The sequence below is a fragment of the Poeciliopsis prolifica genome, unplaced genomic scaffold (assembly GCF_027474105.1).
Source record: "Poeciliopsis prolifica strain line A6 unplaced genomic scaffold, Auburn_PproV2 SCAFFOLD067, whole genome shotgun sequence".
Classification (NCBI taxonomy): domain Eukaryota; kingdom Metazoa; phylum Chordata; class Actinopteri; order Cyprinodontiformes; family Poeciliidae; genus Poeciliopsis; species Poeciliopsis prolifica.
In genome coordinates this window covers 461,448-482,298 of record NW_026562442.1, presented here as the reverse complement: position 1 = coordinate 482,298, position 20,851 = coordinate 461,448, and the positions used below count along the sequence as shown (strand labels likewise).

General features: G+C 40.2%; 1 protein-coding gene across 4 annotated transcripts in view; it reads right to left on the bottom strand.

Annotated features, from left to right (window-relative positions):
* Positions 1-204: 204 nt before the first annotated feature.
* The window catches only part of syt1a (synaptotagmin Ia), a 133,842-nt gene continuing 113,195 nt past the window's right edge, over positions 205-20,851 (bottom strand). For all 4 annotated transcript variants that reach the window (XM_055020458.1, XM_055020460.1, XM_055020462.1 and 1 more), the window contains 3 exons: positions 18,922-19,039; positions 8,028-8,161; positions 205-5,598 (listed from right to left, as the gene is read on the bottom strand). In XM_055020458.1, coding sequence (XP_054876433.1) covers positions 5,392-5,598; positions 8,028-8,161; positions 18,922-19,039 — 459 coding nt within the window. In that variant the 3' untranslated portion in view covers positions 205-5,391. The remainder of the gene's footprint in view (positions 5,599-8,027; positions 8,162-18,921; positions 19,040-20,851) is intronic.

Sequence of the window (20,851 nt, the reverse complement as noted above, 5' to 3'; positions counted from 1 at the left end):
TTATTGTGGGGTCACTGGGTGGTCAGTGGCTATCTTCAGCGGTCACAGGAAAAGGAAGTACCTGGAAAGAACCCATGCCTTCCAACCCCTTCCTGCTGCAAGGCGACACCTACCAATTTGGCCAACATGCACAGCACATAAAACATACAGAAAAAGCATTTTTGCATTTCAGTTGAGCAATAAAAACACGCCATGAGACATATCAACAGGAAATAAAACATTTTTATTGATCATTTGTGTATATGAAGTTATATAACAACAGTCAGAAAACTCCACAGAGTGAATCACTACACAAAGTGAAACGAAATTGTAAAACACCTCATCAGAAAATGAAGGTATACACAGCAAATATAACCGTCAGCGGCCCGCTTTGGCTGCGAGCGATATGGCAGGAAAAAACACCCCAAACAGTTCTACGAGATTACAGAGAAAACTTCCACACACAAAATACTCAAGCAGGCAGTTGATATACACAAAGGCAACTAGGATCTTTCTACAGCATCAGATTCTAATACTTTACACAGCTTTTCTTCTGAAAGGTCAGTGTGGCTTTGTCGCTGGAGAGAATCTTGTCACACAGAGAGCTTGATCAGCTTTTTCCAGGGGAGATTTTTTATTGGTGTTGATTATACTTGCACGCTTTGGTAGGAAACCGTATTACGGGGGCGGGGGAGGGCGTGGCGCTGCAGTGCAGGTAATAATGGCTTTTTGTTTAGTGAGGTTTTTTTTTTTTCCACCTCACGATCCGATGGGTTCTGCAACGCTGCCCTCCGTCTGAATTCCCTGATGTGTCTCTGTTTGATCGGATAATTTCTTCAGCGTGGCCTGGATTCGCCGAGGCCTCGGACTTTAATCCTTTTATAGTTTTTGTTGAAATCTGAAGCTGTTGTTGGTTTAATGGATCTAACATGTGAAAAATGTCAAATAAAACAAAAATTCTCTCAAGTCCAAGAGAGGAGATGTATTGATGGCCAAAAGTGAGACAATTCAATATTAATTTGCTCATTGTTTCTTTAATCTTATGAATTACATAAAATTTAAATTAAATAATTTCATGCACAGGAAATATGAAATAATTAAAGACTAATACATAATTTTAAGAGAAGTTAAATGAAAGTTTTACTTAATTTCCATATTTACAAGTTTAATTGTGTATTTAACAAATTGACATGTTTTTGCTGTTTTATTTATCATAAAATAAACATATACATTTATGCATCTCTCAAAAATAACTAAATGATGCGTGTGATAATTAAAATAAAATAGAAAATACATGTATTTAAAAATTTTCAACTGTTTCAATAATCCAATAAATACACAACATTTACATGTATTCATCACCAAAACTTCATTTGAAGGCTGAAGATCTATTTAAATTAATTTCAATTGGTGGGCGGGGCTAATGCAGCTGTACACAATGTGATTGGGTAAGAGTTGAGTTGCGGTGCAGATTATTCATTTCATGATTGATTGTTGCTCAGAATGTAAATTAGTACTCACATTGATTTCATTGTGTATTTAGTCATGCATTTAAGTCACGTTTTTTATTTATTTATTCATCACAAATGTAAATTATATTTGGTTTTATTGAATTGTGACACTTTTAGCCCTCAACATGGCTGAAGCTGTGTGGACATTAATAGACGGGGAGAGCTTTCACCTCACACAGGTTATGAATGTATATTTAAAAATCATTTAAGTTACTATGTTTACTTTTTTATTACAACAAAAAGTGCAAAGTACATCTAATAATCTCACGATTGAAGAAATCTACACTAACAGTTTGTATTGTACATTCAGAGTTTCTTCTCAAATATAAAAAAGGGATTTTGACTTAAGGCAGAAAATTAACAATGATGAGATTTAAAATGTTGAATGATACTAGTTGCTAAATAGATATATTTATTTCACCGTTTTATTTTCTTCTGACATGATGTGGATATATACATGGCATTTTTAGGGATATTTATCTTGTTTGGTTTTGAACTGAGACTCCCTGAAGCGTCTGATGCTGGAATTGTGTGCAAGAGGAGAAAAACAAACCTGCGGAAAAAAAAAGAAGAAACGAGGGAGGAAAACTCTAAAAGGAGGTGAACAAGGTGGATGTACGGTTCGTACCGCCTCGCCGGGAAGGACAAACGCCATCCTTGCTGATTGTTACACTATGGGATGAACATACAAGTATTGCACAGTGCTCAACAAAATGCTGTGTGAAAGCGACCCGCTCGGATAAAAACGCGTGACGTCGTGCGGCGGCGTGCACGCTCACTCTGTCTCTCTGGTTGCGTGTAGAAGGGGAGGGGGGATGGCGTTAAATGCTACGACATCACTACAGAACGAACTCGCTACCTACTGATAAATCTACATCTCTAAGCACACACGGCAGTCACAGTGATACACAAAGCAGTCCTCAGAGACTCCTATGGAATGACAAGTAGCTTTTTCATAATAGTGCTATCAACTACACAATAACATTGAAAACATTTAGAAAGTCCTCCTGAAATATAAGCATCGAGTATATGCAAGAGGTTCCTCCAAGATAAGAGACTTCATGGTTTTCATGGATTATTCTGCTCCTAATTGGACCCGTAAGTAAAGGACACGATGGTCACAGCAGACCATTAACTTTTATGGTTGTTTACCTGCTCCCCAGGTTAGCGACAATAGTAATCTGAAGCTGTTGGCCTAATGGTGCGGAGCCTAACACAGGCAAGGAGGTGGAATAAAAGAATGGAGGTGGGGGAAATACATTTTGTTGGTTTAGGAAACTGTACGCAGTTTGAAATCTGTTCTCTCAGTTTATAAAAGTTATGCATGGACTGCAACGTGTGCTCTAGGTTAGGAAACCTACACAACTCATTTCCTCTGTGCATAATTATAGTTCCTTTCTTTAGCTTATAAAAAATATACACAGATTACCAGCTTTTCCTTCAGTTTAGAAAACTGTACAGAGGAATTTGCAGTCAGTTTCTTCACAGTTGAGAAAACCAGATGTTCAAACCTTCTCAGAAACTACAATTTGAAATTCAAACTTTCACTTTGGGAAACTAAACACATACAACAATTTACTCATTAAAATTGGGAAACTACATGTGTGGATTACAGTCAGTTTCATCAGTATCAGAAACTCCATAAACAACTGCTATCTGTTCCTGCAGTTTTGAGAGTGACATGATTGCAATCAGTTGCGTTTAGTTGAGGAAACCAAACCATGGAATGCAAATATTCTCCACAGTTTAGGAAGCACAGATTGGAATCTATTCCAGGAGTTTAAAAACCAAACAGTGGGGTTGCAATCCATGCCTTCAGATTAGCCGGGAATGAATCCCGTCAGCTTGTATACATGGATTAGAATCTGCAGGTTTGCAAACCATTTGTTCTGGCTGCTGTACAAATACACCCAGTTTAGGGAATATTCTGTACAAATTGCAACCAGTTACAGTAGTTATACAAACTGTATGCACACAATCTGTTGTTTCAGCGTAGAAAGTTGTATGCATACGCTATATTCTTATCCTTCATATTAAGGAATTAAGGAATCTTTTTCTCAAATTATACACTTGGAATATGGATTGAAGCCCATTTTCTCTATTTTGAGCACTCTTGGAGTACTTTACACTCCACTTTGAGAGCAGTTTTGGAGAAAAGTATATTTTCTTGCTGTAGAACAAGAAAAAAAGCATAAATTTTGAGCACTGGAGTTGAAATGCTCACTTAAACCTTTCAGCAGCATAAAACCGAAAAAACAAAAACAAAAAAACAATCTGAAATTATATTCTGAGCATAAAAAGTTTACAAATGTCTCCTAAAAACAAACTAATGCTACTAATGTACAGTTTACTAAATTGATGGACCAATTTCCCCACACCTCTATTTTTAATTCCTTGCCTGCTTAAAAAGAAAACGCTGTAATTTGTCCTTGTGAGGATCTCTGGCTCCCCCTGCAGGTGACCCATCACAAAGCAAACATATTCTCTAGAGAAGTAAATGAGCGAGTTTCAAAGACGTCCAGTGCAAAAACAGCAGCCACATAAAAGTTAAAATTGGCAGTAAAACATGGCTAGCTCTATTGTCACTGTGAGAAGGCAACGCAAAGCAAGGACTGCGACTTAGGGCACCACTGCAGCCAGAGACATTGTTCCCAAAAAACCGAAGCTACAACCACTAGCGAGTGGGAGTGTGCATGAAGAGAGCGTCTCAAGTCAAGCCGTCTCCCTGAATGGCAGTGTTTAGAAGCTCAACATTCTGTTGAGGAAAAGTTAGATTTTTTTGTCTTTTTTTAGGCCACTCCACTGTTTGAAGGCAAGGGAATCACAACAGAAGAGCTCTCCCTGGTGTTTTCCGGCCTTAAGTAAAAGATCGTAAAAATAAAAAGTATCATGCACTTTACTAAAAATAGTCAACACGCTGATTTGCACTAAAAAATAGTCCTCTTAAGTCCAGATCTGCATTTTCTTTTTAAACCTTCTTAAAACGTGACTCTTCCAAGTACAACAAGGCTGTTTAAACAAAATATTGTCAAACAAGATTAAGGGCACAATGGCTACAGCTTGGTGCTTTTTTTTTCTACCCCCCCTCAAACATCAGGTCTGTTTCTCAACTAATTTTGACAAAAAACAAAAAAAAAATATCTGGCCAAATATGAAAAGAAGACAGACTCAACTCTGATTTGTTCAACCCAAACAAATACTGCAGGTCCTGGTAGAGAACTAAGTACGTCATTAGGAGTCATGTGCTTGTAAAATATCCAGCATAATTTTCCCAACAGAACCATAGCAGATAATGGCCTTATATTGGTTTATATTCATCTGTTTCTCTATGCTTGATGCTGAAGTTAAAGCCAGACGCCGTCCTTTACGATCTGAACATTTTCCTCACTCGCAGGTTGGAGTTAATTGTCTTTTTACTCTGGAATGCAATAAAGTAATAAGGTAGAATTTTTAAATCCTGGGATATATAATATTAGCTTTCCTCTATATCTGCATTTACATAATTTAAAATAGAACATCTTATTAAAAACATCAAGATATACACAGATTAGGAAACGGGTAACAACATACAAACACAGAAACTAGAAATCATTTTTGTCTGCATACTTATATATACAACCGTGGTACAATAAACTCTTTCAGTCATGCGCTATCTATACAGATCATATTGCTTAAAAGAAGGGGGCTTTTGGTCGTGGTGGTGAAGGGCTCAGAGGAGGAAACCAATCAAATCAGAGAAACGGAGAACCTAACAGACAAAGAAAAGCGGGACATTTGATTGATTTACTCTGTAATCAGAAGGTAAAGGGAGGGCTCAGATGGATGGACCCATATATCACTGAGGTATTTACACATACTGGCTAAAGAGTACTACAAGGCAGGGAGCTGAAAGTGGCCCTGCCTATTTCTTGGTGGCGAGTTGCGCGTCCACCTCCTCCTCGGGCTTCAGCACGTGCCACTGGGCGATAGGTCTCCGCGGGTTGGCCAGCATGTCGGACCAGTGGCGCAACTCTGTGCCTGTGCTGTTCAGGCCCACGAACACCTTGCCAATGGCGTCGTTCTTGCCGATCTTGTCATAGTCCAGAACAGTTATAACAACTTGGACTTTCTGCAGTGGGAGGAAGAGACAGGAGGCGGGGAAGACAGCAGACGTACAGTTTGTTTTAGAAACGCTCAAGTTTCTGTTTAGAAATCCCTAATCCCACATTTTTGTTGCAGGACCACAAACTATGACATTTTAGCTTTAAAGAGGCAGGATTATGTGTTTTCCAGCAACTGTCATTTTATACCACATCCTGCTATGCTACCCTGTTGCTGTATTAAATTTGACAAAAGGAATTTGATTTTCTAATTTAATGCATTGAAATTAGGCCTCTGTCTCTTTAAGAAAGTCAAGCTCTTTCTGAACTCAACACAACATTACTCCTCAATTAACTATAAAAGTTTTTACCAGTGTTGCACTGAGAAGTTTCTCGTATAATGAGCTCAGCACATGCAGAGTTCCACCAGGTGTTTGCTAATTCCTGCTGGCTAGTCTGAAGGAGTCATGAGGGAGGGATTCTCTCACACTCATAAAACATGCATGAAAGAATCAGGGCTACACTTCAGGTATGTTTTTGATGAGGGAATAACATTAGAACTTTTAAAATAAGTAAAATTTACATAATAATGCCCATTTAAAAATAAATGAAAAACACCAACATCATTGAAATGTCTTTCTGGGCACAATCCCTGCTGCTGTTTTTCCATTTTGCAAGCATCATTCTGGTTTGTAGAACAAGTCTACAATGTTTACGACACGTGCTTCTCTCTATTCCACAGTAACCATAAAGTTTCCTCTGAGAGAAGCAGAGGGATTTTATTGACTGCTACTTGATTGTTTGATTCCTCGCCCTCCAGCCCTCAGCTTTAGTGTGTTTATTCAAAGTGAAACTGCAGAGAAGAGTGACCTGAGCATCAATCCACAGCTCAGAATATGAATTAATGCACGAACCGGCCTGATTAAGTTTCGATCCAGCGGCACACTGAGACGGGGCCGCCGTCGTCGCCGCCACCCGGGTGCGATCCAAGCCACTGCTTTAAAAGAGCGTGGCTAATACAGCATGTAATGAAACACTGAATAAGGCTCCCTCAAGGCCAGCTGGGGTTAGCTCAGCTTTATAGCTGCAGTTCACCTCCAGTTTGCTTATTGAAATAAAGCTTCCTTTGATTCTGAATCAGCAGACACCTTGATTCATTAATACGGAAAATCAGCAGGTTTCTCCCTCAGACTGAATCTTTCATCTGGAAAGTCAAAATCTTCTGCTTTGACTCTTCATATCAATCAGAGATAAACAAGCTGCTCTAATTAGAAAGGTTCTTGCATGTTTGCTCTAAACCTGTATTGCTTCCCGTTTAGATTAACCAAGTGTTCCTTAGAGGCTGTTGAGTTCAGGAGACACGCTCCTGTCTTGAAAATACATTTTAAGCAAGAAAATTAATTATATTGGCTGTATTTAAATTAAACTGTTTGCTGTATTTACTCAGGTTAATCATAGGAACCATTTAGGTCTAACAAAAAATAAATAATGCATAACAAAACAGAAACATTTCTCAGAGTTAAACCAGAAATAAAACAAATTCAACACTTTTCATTAAGTGTAACTTGATGGAAAAGTAAACAAGTTGAAGCAAAAAGAGAGAGAGAGCTCAATCAACAATTTAAACTGTGTTCCTCAAAGACATTGATAATATGTGGGTGTGAGAACGTAATTAAAGTCAGCAGATTTCACAGTGTTCAGGAGCCATTGGTGATGGAGAAGATATTTAAACAGCTCATTAGTTTAACGCTTACAGCCAGCTCAAAGTGTTCAAATTAGGTCTTTAAAGTGTGCTTAGTGCCGTCCAAAAAGTGTTCAATAAATTCAATCAATGACACGCTTCTGATTCAATCAATTCAATGCACCTCAGTGATAAACAGGTAGCAGGTATGAGTATTTATCTGCACAGAGCTGATTAGGATCAGATCTGATTACATTGATTGTGGGGTATCAAACTCGTGATTGGTGAGCTGTGACAGGTTTAATTAATTTCACTCAATTACCTGCCAGAGAAGATAACCTTGTTTGTTTTTTCATACTTTCCGAGTCAACAGATTCACCTATTTTAAATGAAAACATTTTTTCCTTCCTCCTGCAGCCCAAAGAACATCATGGCTGCTGTAACAATTGGTTAAAATCAGCCTGATGTTGATAGGTTTGATGATCATTACGCTGTAAGAAACTCTGCAAACAGATAAATGAGATAAATGCCGCACACAATAACAGACTGCAGAGAATCACAACCACTCAGCCACCGGCTCGTCTAATTGGGGAACTGAGGCCGATTTAAACTGAACTGCCTTTGATTAAACTGTTATGATGAAAAAGATGCTAAAAGGATTATTTGCTAAATGAGCTCCTACTTATTAGAGCTAATATGCAAAGATAATTTTTCCCCCCTAACTTTCTGGCAACTTACCAATTAGGGGACAGGATTTTTAAGACAGAAGAAACGCACCTGGATTTGTTCAAACGGAACTTCAAAGCTAAAGGACTCGTTGTAGTAAGGGTTGAGGGTGTTCTTCTTGATTGTCGTTTTCTTCTTCTTCAGCCTCTTTCCGTTTTGCATGAGGTGAATCTTCACATATGGATCTAGAAAAGAGGAGCAAACAAGTTTGATATTTAGAATGAAACCTTCTGCAAAACAATGTCAGTGTGCAATTGAAACCATACACAGGACGACACTTTTTGTCCTCGTTGTCTGAAGTTAAATCAAACCAAAGTTCTCTTGTTTAAGGTCTGAGGCAAGTGTTGATGTATTTTAAAGCAACACCCAAATCACACTACTTTCTTGTTCAATACGATGGAAAAGTTGAAAGAACAAAAGGGCAGAGAACTATACTCTGAGGAACACCGCAAAAACAAGGATCAGGTCAGGTGGACAAAAAAATTATAATATTAACATTTATCTTTTCTACCTATTTCTTTTAAAAATAATACATGTAAATAAACATCGCCCACTGAATTTGTGATTACTGCTACTTTTCTAACTTCCGGCACCAACCAGCTGTGTTGTTTTACAGAAGGCTAATATTGCACAGTTAGAATGGTTCCCAAAGTCATTAAATATATGAGCTAAAAGGAGCAAAATCCTTAGAAAATGTATGCTACAATAGATCAACATGAGGTTACAAATGATGGCTATCAGCCTCTTGTGTTTGCATCAGTCAGTTAACCTTCTCTTCTCAAGAGCCTCATTGTCATCTGTCCGAACGCCACCTGAAGTGGCGCCCAATCGGTCTGCTTTGTCCGTCCTCTCCCACTCTCTGGCAATCATGCTGAGTGTCCTCCTGAAAACCACAAGCCACCTATTGCTTTCATTTATCCATCCATCCAATTTGTTTATGTTCTCCAAACTGTAACCAAAATTATACTTGAATAGAATAGAATAGAATAGAATAGAATAGCATTTATTGTCATTGAACAGGATTCAACGAAATTTCTATTGCAACTCCCGTGCAAAAAGTCAAAAAATACAATATTAAATAAACAAATACACAATAATAATAATATATACAACTAAAATTAACTAAAGGCACTCAACCACACCAAAGAAGAAGCAGCAGGTCCAATTATGGTAAAGTGCAGATGATGTGACAGTGCAAGTGCAGAAACAATATGGCTGTGTGGGGGCGGGGGGTGTATGTGAGGTTATGATATGTGTGGGAGGGGGCGGCAGGGAGTAATGGTTCTGACGGCTGTGGGGAAGAAACTGTTTCTCAGTCTGTTTGTTGTAGTCCGTATATTCCTGTACCGCTTGCCTGATGGCAGCGGCACAAACAGTCTGTGGCCCGGGTGGCTTGAATCCATGGCTATGGATCCAGCTCTCTTCTTGACCCGGCCTATGTAAATAGAGTCCAGGTCCGGGAGGGGGCATCCCACAATGCCTTGTGCTGTTCTCACCACCCGTGTCAGTTGTTTCCTCTCCAGTGCTGTGCAGCTACCATACCACACAGTCACGTTGAGGCAGAGGACGCTCTCGATCGTCGCCCTGTAAAAGTTCACGAGCAGCCGTGAGGAAAGTCCAGCCCGTCTCAGTTTCCTGAGGAAGAAGAGCCTTTGTTGTGCTTTCTTCACCAGGTGGGAGGTGTTGGTATTCCAGGAGAGGTCAGAGGTGATGTGGAGGCCCAGGAACTTGATGTTTGTCCACACGCTCCACCTCTTCTCCATCTATGAGAAGGGGAGTGTGACCCGTCCTCCTGGACCTTCTGTAGTCCACAATGACCTCCTTGGTCTTCCCTGTGTTCAGCACCAAGTTATTGGCTGAACACCACTGAGTGAGCTGCTGAATCTCCTCTCTGTAGTGGGTCTCGTTGTTGTCTGAAAATGAGACCCACTACTGTTGTGTCGTCCGCGAACTTGACGACTGTGTTGGTGGGGTGGATGGCAACGCAGTCGTGTGTGAACAGGGTGAAGAGAGCTGGGCTGAGCACACAGCCCTGCGGTGTGCCTGTGTTGAGGACCAGTGGGGACGATGTTGAGCCACCTATTCTCACCACCTGAGGCCTGTTGGTGAGGAAGTCTCTGATCCAGTGGCACAGTGAAGCAGGCAGCCCCACCTTGAGTAGCTTCAGCACCAGCTTGTCTGGGATGACGGTGTTAAATGCTGAGCTGAAGTCTACAAATAGCATCCTGACGTAAGTGTTGGGATGCTGCAGATGGGTCAGGGCTGTGTGCAGAGTGATGGAGACAGCATCCTCTGTTGACCGGTTCGCTCTGTAGGCGAACTGGAGGCTGTCCAGGTCTGCAGGGATGAAGTGTCTGATGTACCTCAGAAGAATCCTCTCAAAGCACTTCATGATCACCGGGGTCAGAGCGACGGGCCGGTAATCGTTCAGGCTGGTGATGGTCGTCTTCTTCGGTACAGGGATGATGGTGGAAGACTTGAGACACTCAGGAACCATGGTGAACTGCAGGGACAGATTGAAAATGTCCAGAAACACTCCTGCCAGCTGGTCGGCGCACGTTTTCAGCGTCTGGCCTGACACCTTGTCCGGTCCTGTAGCTTTGCGGGTGTTGATCCTCCTCAGGGTGGACGTCACCTGGTGCTGCTGCAGGACGAGAGGCTGGTACTGCTCTTCCAGTCGGGGTAGATGTACAGCTTCTCTGCTGCCCACCGTGTCAAAGCGGCAAAGAAGCTGTTTAAGGTGTCAGGCAGGGTGGGGTCGCGGCTGGTCAGCTGAGTGCTGTGTTTGTAGTCCGTCATGGTCCTGATGCCTCTCCACATGCTTCGGGGGTTGTTGTTGATGAAGTGTTCCTCAATCCGCTGTTTGTACTGGAGCTTGGCCTGCTTAATTCCTTTTTTCAGTTCCGACCGGGCCCTGCTATAAGCCAACCTGTCTCCAGATCTGTAGGCAGCATCCCGGGCTTTCAGCAGGGCCCGTACTGTGCTGTCCAGCCATGGTTTCTGGTTGGAAACACTTTTATGGTCTTAACCGGGAGGACAGCATCGGTGCAGAACTGAATATAGGACAGAACGGACGATGAGTATTCCTCCAAGTCTGCTCCGTCCCTGAACACACTCCAGTCTGTGTGCTCAAAGCAGTCCTGAAGTGCAGAGGAGGCCTCCTCAGTCCAGACCTGAACTATTCTGGTGGTCGGCTTAGTTCTGCAGGCCAGAGGCTTGTAGACAGGAATCAGCTCCACTGAGATGTGGTCAGACATGCCCAGATGTGGACCTGCTACAGCCTTGTAGGCTCCGGGGGTATTGCAGTAAACCTGATCCAAAATGTTATTGTCTCTGGTGGGAAAGTTTATGAACTTGTGGAATTTGGGAAAACACAGCCTTCAGTTCCACGTGGTTAAAGTCCCCCGCCACAATCATGGCCGCCTCCGGGTTGGAGTTCATCTGCCCGCTGATCAGGCAGTATAGCTCCTCTAATGCTAACTTAGCATTAGCCCGCGGTGGTATGTAGACGGCCCACGATCACAATGGACGAGAGTTCTCTCACCAACTTGAAGGGTCTGCATTTCACCGCCAGATATTCCAAGTCAGGAGAGCAGAATGTGCCGACAGAGTGTGTGGCTGTACACCAGGCATTGTGTACATACAATGCCAAACCTCCGCCTGCTCTTACCCGAAGCTGCCGTCCGATCCGCCCGGAACAGAGCGCGCCCCGTTATCTCCACCGCTGAGTCTGGGATGTTTTCATCCAGCCAGTCTCTGTGACAACAGTCACACAGCTGTCCATCCGGCGAGAGATAATTCGGAGTCGCACCTCGTCGATTTTGTTGACGAGGGACCTGGCGTTGGCGAGGAAGAGGCTGGGGAGGGCCGGTCTGTGAGGGTTAGCTTGTAGCCTAGCACGCACGCCGGCTCTCTTACCCCTCTTTTGTTTGCTCGGCCCCCTCCGTCGCCTTCGCAGCAAGGGTGGAATGAACATAGTCCCTGGTGTTCGAAGCAGCTCTGGAGGAATAAAGTCCAGCTTGGTGGGTGTGTGAAGTCCAAACTGTGCTCCTATGTTCCACAGTTCTGATCTGCTATAAGTTGTCAAGGCTTCCAATAGTGTGTTGAGCGAAGACATCAATAAAAACAAGCGAACAAAAACGAAAACACGGGAGCTCCGAGCCGCTGCGTCTACACGCGCCGCCATCTTGTTGGTCAGCAAATGAGATTGGATTCCTAAACACGGGAACAATCGTCTTTTCAAATAATGAAATGAAGGCTTTTTATTTTATATTTTGGCTTTAATCGAGCCATTAGGAGCGACAAGGTGAGGCAGTTAATTTGCACATTCATAGGGAGCCTAATGAGACTAAACTATGGGCAGGAGAAGAATGTAACAAGGTCCACTACAATTTCTACAGACACACAAAGGGATAAAAAGAGGAAAAAGGATTCAGTATTGGGTATAATATGCACCGCTCCTGTCAATTTATATTCCTCTCCATCTCTTAAAAAGCATTGCTGCTCTCTTTTATAAAAATGAGGAAAATGAAGGAATATTTATTCTTCTGAGAGAAAATTATCCCAAAAGTTGTTTGATAAACCAGCAAATGTCATCTCAGAATGTCAGTATTACAGTATTACACTTATTATTAATTTCTTTATTCACTTCAAATCTGGTCCCTGTAATCAATAATATACCCCCATAAATTCTCAATTATTTTTTACTTTTTAACACTAGGAATACTGTAAGCAAGTTAGCATACTATCAGTCTAATGATGTTTGAATTAGTAGGATTTATAGGTTTACAGTGTAATTAATAGATTTTGAACTCCTGCGATCATTTCTGTTACTGGTTTAATCTGAGATTATAACATTAAACTTAAAATACTGCAAACTTTTCTAATTAACTCCTAATTTTCATTCTGGGTAATTCTGACATGTCTTCTTTTTTTTTATTGGTCTAAGAGTTTGGAAAAAAACAACTTTGCTACACATTTTCTTCTCAACATTTAGGAAAGGGAAAATATACTTTATCAAATTTAAAGAAAGAAACAGGGAAAAAATAAGCAAAATGCTTCAGAAAAGCTGCATATTTATTGCTAAAATCACTTTTAAAAAATTAAAAGAAACTCAGACTACTTTAAAAAACAGTTTTGTAAAATGCAACAGAAACTCTGGTTTTTAAGTTAAAGGAAAATCAGAAATTTTCAGATAGTTTAAAAAAAAATTTCTTACGAAAAAAAAGATTTTTTTCTCTCCCAGTAAATTTTAAGTTTGACATAAGCTTCATGCAACTGCCTGACATATTAAATATTTGATATTTTTCAGTTTAAACAATTTTGTATGCAACAGAGAATCCAACTCCAACCAAACTTTCAATAAGTTGTTTAATAAAAATAAAACCCAAGGAAGGCGAGGACTTTGTGAGCTTTTACCTCTCACATTTGTGGATCTGGTTTCAAAACATTTATTTTTATTAAAATTAATGTCCTTCAATGTCCCCCCCCCAAAAAAAAGCAAAAACAAAATGTTTCTTTCTGAATTATGGCAATATTTTCTTTGTAAGTCACTAATTAGTAAAACTTGAAGCATGTGAGGAAGGAACAAACACCCACAATGATATTCGTGATCAAATGAGATCTAGAGCTAACAATATCCTCCACCAAGCCTCAGAGCGTCAGAATGGATAAGCACCAAAACTGAATCAGATCTCATAATTAGCTGATGACACTCCACTGACTTGGATAATCTGGATTTATCTCTGAATTCAATATGCACAAAGTCTTTATAAAGTTTGAGAGAGGCCATGTTTGCATGGTGGAGAAAATATTCTTAGAAGAGAAAGCAAGATTTCCAGTAGCAGCAACAACTGAATGAGCTTAGCTCCTTTAATCTTTCATCCAATTTAGAGGGATAAGGGCCTGACTGCAGAGTGGCGGACTGGAGCAAGGCATCTGACATGAAAATAGAGAGAAAACGGCGCAAACAGAATTGGGGATGGAGAATAAATAGATGACAGAGAGTGAAAAGGTAACAGGCCTCTAATGGAGTGGGTGTCCATTATTACTCTCCTGCTGAGAGGAGCTGAAGCGCTGGGAAGATGAAAACTGTGAAGGAGGGCTGAGTGCATGGGAGTGGAAGAGACTGTTATTGTCGCAGGAAACAAATGCATCCAAAAGTATTCGCATGTACAGCTTATCCAACACAAACACGAACTATATTAAACAGCAAGATGGAGCCTGGACAGCGGATTTAACAAATTAAACACTGAACTATGTTTGAAGTTCATTAAATGTGATACAAGCAAAGTTGAAATAAATATGTGACTTACAAAATTCACATCACCAACACAGTTTTTAATAAACAGTATCTTTGGCCTAAACATAATAAAGCAATAAAAGTACAATTCAGGTTGCTAGGATAGTTAATGTTCACTGTTTTAAAAGGGTGTTAATTTAGATACTTAAAGCTTCCAGAATTTAAAGGAGAAATTATCTTAGTTCTTTAGTTTATTGTGCTCCATCTAATGACATTTTAAACACTTGACAAGAATGGATTATCATGGTTTTGTTCAAATAGTTTTGTTTTTTTGTTGTCATCAGTTTTTGCACCTGGTTTTTCCCTTAGTGGCATAAAAGGAAGTAAAGAATGGTATCCTATTGTTTTTTTTTTAAGCCTGATTCCCCGATTCATGCTTTTAAATCCAGAAATAAAGCGCAGCTGCAACAGTCATTTCTACTGTTTCTTTGTGCCCCAAAAATACAACGAAGCAGCTGAATGGGATTACACATGATAACACATGTGATGCCACATCAGGGCCGTCCAGATGCTCTTATCTTTGCAGCCAGCAGACGACGGTTTGGCATTATTGGGTTTCGGGAGGCTCGTTGTACCTCATATCCGGCCCATTTCTCCGTCTCCTCCCAGACGGATGTAATCGCTCCCATTTTATGGTTGAATGGCAGCTCTTGTGATGCAAGAGTGCTTCCTCACATATGCGTACAGCAGGGACTTGTCTCCTCTGCCCAGAGGGTTACTCATCTGCGTCCTGGATCTGGGCCCAGGTCTTTTTTTTGGGAGGGGAGTGCATCATCAGTGATCCATACATCTTCTTCTGAAAGCTAGACACAGGATTGTGGATAAGCTCTGATCTAAATCCATGACAGAGGAGAGTCAAGTTCCTAAAACCGTCTAATTTTTTGAATTTCAAGCCGGGAAGAGCCTAAAGTGGTGACTCCTTTTCTCCCTCACTGCAGTGGAGATGCCTGAAATCGATTCTGCAGTACAGGTTTTGTACACAGATACAGAACATCTTCAGATATTTCCTCGAGTGTGGCCACTGTGGGCGCCTACAGAGTTGTGCCAAATGAACACCAATACTGCTCAGTTAAATATAGCTCGCCTGTCATCTTAGTTTTCCTCCCATCATTTAGGATTTGCCATGGTGGGTGCACCCAGGGGTGGCTGTCGGTTCAGTTTTACACACTCAGCTCAGTGGTGAATCATACGTCCCCAACAAACACGCGAGCATATCCAGTAAAAACTCTCCTCTGTGGTCCACATCCACATTAACAAGCTCTTTACTATCTAGTTGAGGCCTTTACTGTCATAGTGTTGTCTTGTTTACATGACTGGAACAAGCCTCACCCACAGTGGAAGCTTTTAAGCTGTTTAGCTCACCTGAAATAATCACAGTCTTCATACCAAGTTCTTTAAAAAACATTTGATCTATTAACTTTTATTAGCATGTGCAAGAGGAGCGAACAAACATTACAGCAGCATCTTCTGGCTCATTCAGGGAGATCCTGCAGTTTTTTTTTTTGACTGAGGTAGAATGGAAAACCTTAGGATCAGAAGCCTGAGCAACTCAGCAAACTTTTTTTGATGGCTTTACTTAATTGATGGAGCTTCACATCTCTAAAGCAGAGCCTTTCCAACCAACAGGTCTATTTATTTCAGTCATGAAACAAACCTGTAAATCAAAAGCTTCACTCTTTTGGTCAGATCTTCCCTCACAGCTCACTGGAGCATTTCCCACATCTCCAACTCAATCCTTTTATTTCTTGAGAACAAATTTCCACTAAAGAGAGAGACTGAAGAAGAAGAACCACCACCTTTTTTTCCCATTGAGTACTATCTGTTACTTTAAAAATGGGCTAGAAATGGACCAGAAATCTTAAAATCTGAGTGTTTTCTAAGGATTTAGAGGTAGAGAAAAAGCCTGAGAATCAAACCTTGAAGATCACCCTCATGTGATCTCTGTTCAGTAAGATTTAGAAATGTTAAATAACCCAATGAGATATAACTTAATAAACAACTTTTCCAAAACATTTGAATGCTGATCAGCAGTGAAATGAATAATTTGCTGTAAGGGTTCAAACTACTTTGGCAATAAGAGATAACAGCCAAAGCTTCAATGGTAAAATATCGCTTTAATTGAAATCAGCATAGTTCATCTGTGCCAAAGCTAAGTAGTCAGACAAATTACTCTGATCTATTGATGGCAGCTTTAACAGTTGGAAGTTTGAGTTCAACCTGGTAATTAAGCTTTTAGGTAAACATTTAAGTATCACAGTTTGAAGCTTAAATAATTCTCGAAAAAGAAAAAGACACCAATTTAAAAGTGTTCTCTAATCACTTCTAAATTGCTTTTATGTCAAACTAATGATCCCTCAAACTCACTGGCGCACATAGAAACTTGGAGGAAGCCTCCCTGTGGGACCGCTCAGAAGCACAAGACAAATAAACCGTCCAGCAGAAAGACGTGATGTGGAGACATTGCCTCGGGTCAGGACAGCTTCATTACCGTCCACACAGCACCTGTGTGCTTTCAGAACCCCACTTTTTGCAGGCCATTACTTGGTTTTATGCTGTCTCTCCGAGATACTTTTGGAAATACAAAACGAGGCAAACAAAACACTTTCAGTCTTAATATCGTCATACTGAGTTGATCTCAGGAAGTTAGTCTTTCACTAAACCTCTGAATCATTTCAGATGTTAATACCAGTATTACAGTGCATTCACTTGAAAAATGTAAATGTTCCATTTTGCACTGCAATTAGATAAACTGCACAAAATAGAATGACACATCCGTGGGAGACTGAAAGTGTTTTAGAGGTTATGAGCGAATAAGTCATTTTCTTGGCTGTTGGACACAAAAAAAGCCCCCTGGAGTTAAACAATTCAGCTAAATCTGATTGGCTGATTGGCTTTGTATTGTCCCTAGAAACTGTGCAGCCTGCACAGAGAACGAAGGAGTAAGTTGTCTGTAATGAGGGCGGGATTATTTTAAGACGACAGCTAAAGAACATGGTGCTCTGAACATCACGGCGGTTAAGAAGCACAAACAGAAAAAAATCACCTACAACTTTTAAAAACAACATTTTGCAGCCTGTTTTTTGAGTAACCCAGTATGCCAGGAGGCTCACAGTCTGCTTCATGAGGAGCAAATCAAAAGAATAATGTCTGATTATACATTGGTTAATGATAATTCCCACATCTTCCACTGTGAGCCATAATTAGGCATGGTAAACAGGATGACAAAAGGGGAGAAGGCTGATCCCAGGCCATCAATTACATGTCCTCCTTCTTAAGCTCTGGCTGTGCATCGAAGTTAATTATTGCTGTTGAAGACCGCTATTTCATCCCTCTGCTACACACTGTTTTGTTTTTTTAACAGATAAAAAGCAGCAAAAACTTTAAGATTTAAAGTGAAATTTGACCATAAGATACAAGCTGTACAGAGGCAAAGCTGAACGTGACAACAAAACGGTTCTCAGGCTGTTTGGTCAAAAAATGGTGGGATTTTTCCTTGGCTTATTGACGTGGTGAAAGTTCAAAATGTTCACAATCTTAGGATGCAAAAACGGCAGTGGCGAGAGCTGATGCTGCAATCATAAAATGGCAGCAGGGGTTGGTTTCCTCCACCCATTGTGGCTAAATGGCTGCTCACATTGGTTTCAAAGATGAAAGAGAGCTCTGAGCTTTTAATGCGCACTGTGTTACTGTCCTGCACGTTGTTCAGGCACATAGTGAGACTGGCCTGTCAAGCACAAGCAAGTGGACCCAGGTGTGAGGTAATTGTGCTGGAAAGAGTTGAGGCAGTTCAGGAGGGAAATGCACAATGGGGAATGATGTAAATTGAAAAATCTAAGGAGGAACAGCTAGATTGCAGTGTGATTTTGTGCTTTTAGGGTATGTGCATCTTTAAATATATCTGACCAAAAAGATGCTCGAGTCAAACATTAGAAATAGACTAATTTAATAGAGAACATGCTGATTCCTAAAAGTGAATTGAAGTGATAAATATGGGAGCAGGTGTCTTGATTTTCTGAACCACTGCACATCGAACTGCACAATCCATCCATAAGAAATATCCAAACAGGAAACTAGAACTTAAATTTATTTTGAGAGGTTGTATTTAAAATTCAATACAAACATTTTATGTAATCTCTAATGTAGTCCTTATTTGCACTCTATATAAAAAATGCAGAGGCATAGCTGTGTAACCAGTGCAATTAAGTGTCACAAAACCAGCGAAATTCACAAATATTTTATTCCAAGCCTCAAATCCAACGTATGAAACAGTCCATGACATCTACGAACATCCAGGAAAAGGTTTTCGGAGCTTAAAAGCTTTAAAGCATTCAGGTAATAACTAGTGATTTTAAAATATAGAAGCTCTTATCCATCACCTCATTCTAGTGATGAGACATGTAAAAACTGAAATAATTTTCAAAACATAAATAAATAACCATTACAAGCTAGATGTGCATCTCATGGACATTATCGTGAACCAGAGGACAAATTTATTCATGTGAAATTCAAGCAGAGATTGTGTGAAGATGGAGAAACAACAGTGTTGTGGGAAAAACAAAGAGAGTACTGCTCTATAATTACAGACAAAAGCCCCGTCACTGAAATAGTCACTCGGTTCATATTAACACCATTTACGCTCCTCACCTGACAAGCCGCCCACGTCCATTTTTTTCAGGTTTTTGGCCTCCAGGATGACCACGGTCAGCTTGCCCGCGGTGGGAACGTATCGCAGAGAGAAGCAGATATCACCCAGCTTCTCTTGCTGTTGGAGAACACAGATAGTGATACACTTGATACCGTTTATGTCAGAATCCCATGCTTTTCTTATTAATTTATGCCGGATGTTACAATCAGGTTTTGAATACGGAACCTGACAAAAACCAACAAATGGATGGCATATGTCGACATAAAACCATTAAACAGGATTCCAAACTTTTACAGAACGATGAAAAAAACAGGACAACTAAATCGAAATGTGCTATCTCAGTGGATAGTCGATAGGCGAGATTACAAAGAAACAATTCAGATGAGCAAACACAAAGCTGTCACTTCCCCTTGCAAGACAGCAGACATGTTTATGCCTGTTTATTTCAGCTCCTCACCAGCAGAAGAAATGAGATTGGATGCTCAGAAGCGTCAGTGCGTCTGTATCAAAGCGTAATCTACCGAACACTGACAGAGTTATTAAACAATGCTCAACTCAAATCAGCATGAATGGAGGCGTAAAAGTCTGGAGACATTTTCTATCGTCGCTTTAAAAGCATCCAGGGGGATTTTTGCAGAAACTGTTTTAGATCAGATTGATTTTTCTTCCATATATGGAAACTGTTAAAGAAAAATATACAGCACAACTAATGTGATAACACAACAAACAATTATGTTTCAAATGTTTTATATATTTAAAATTGTCCGCCAATCAAATAGTTGTGTCAATCACTAAGAGTGAAAAGCTGTTGAAAGACAATAAGTCTACGGTCAAGTACAAATATGTGAAACGATGCTATTTAGTTTGCTAAACTTAAGTCTATTTCAGATTAAACTGCGTCTCTCAAGTGTCCTCTGCTTTTTACGGCTTCTGAAATCAGCTTTTTTGCACTTACGTCTTTGGGGGAAAAGTGCTGCAATCACTTCATCTCTTCTCACAAATCAGCATCATAACATTGACTCGTTATGATGGGCTTAAAAAGTTAGTCATATTCAGGATTTCTCCTTCATTGAAATAAGAACTGCAGCACACGGCTGTTTAATGTGTAGCAGTTTTAAGACAAAGGTTTTCAAAATCAACAAACTTGTCCTGAATATTGACCTTTCAGAAGGTTTTCATCAGGATTTAATCAGGATCTGTTGCCTAAAATCCTCAACTTTGACTTTGTTCTACCCAGCAACCTTAGATTGTATCTGATATAAAAGCTTTAAAGTTATAAATAATATTACTTTTATTTAGCATGAGGCACCAGGGGCTGCAAACCGTAAAAACGCATGTAATCGAAGCATTTGGGAATAGTGAAGACTTAGGTTTTTTATTCTTCCAATTAGACAAAAAAAAAAAAAAAACAACAACAACTGATGAGTCGATATTTGAAAAAAAAAATTTCCGATGCATGGACATTAAGAACCATGAATATCAAGCACAGCAACATGCAAGAAAGAATTGTTTAATGTGTAGAAAACCCCAAATTACTTGGCTTAGCTGGAAAATAGATGGTCAGCATGAGAAATATAAAGTGTCACTCTGGTGTCAATATAAACAGTCGTGCAGCCACCAAAACATGGCCAACTGATGCCCTTCAACTAAATATCCACTCCGGGTGTGATAATTAACCTTCAAATCAACCCACTGTAATGCTAAAAATAAGGTTGCCAACATGTGCTATATGCCATGACATTTACCATGAAAATTGAATTTCCTGAGCTGGAGACTGGAAACTCACACTTCTATTAATTGAATGGGAAGTGTGGACATATGATTAAGTGACATTTCGAGGAGAAATGGATTTCATCAGCCACGCCAGCGTGTTGGAGGAACAAGCAGCAGCAAAGTAATGACTGCGACATCACTTATGCAATAAAAACT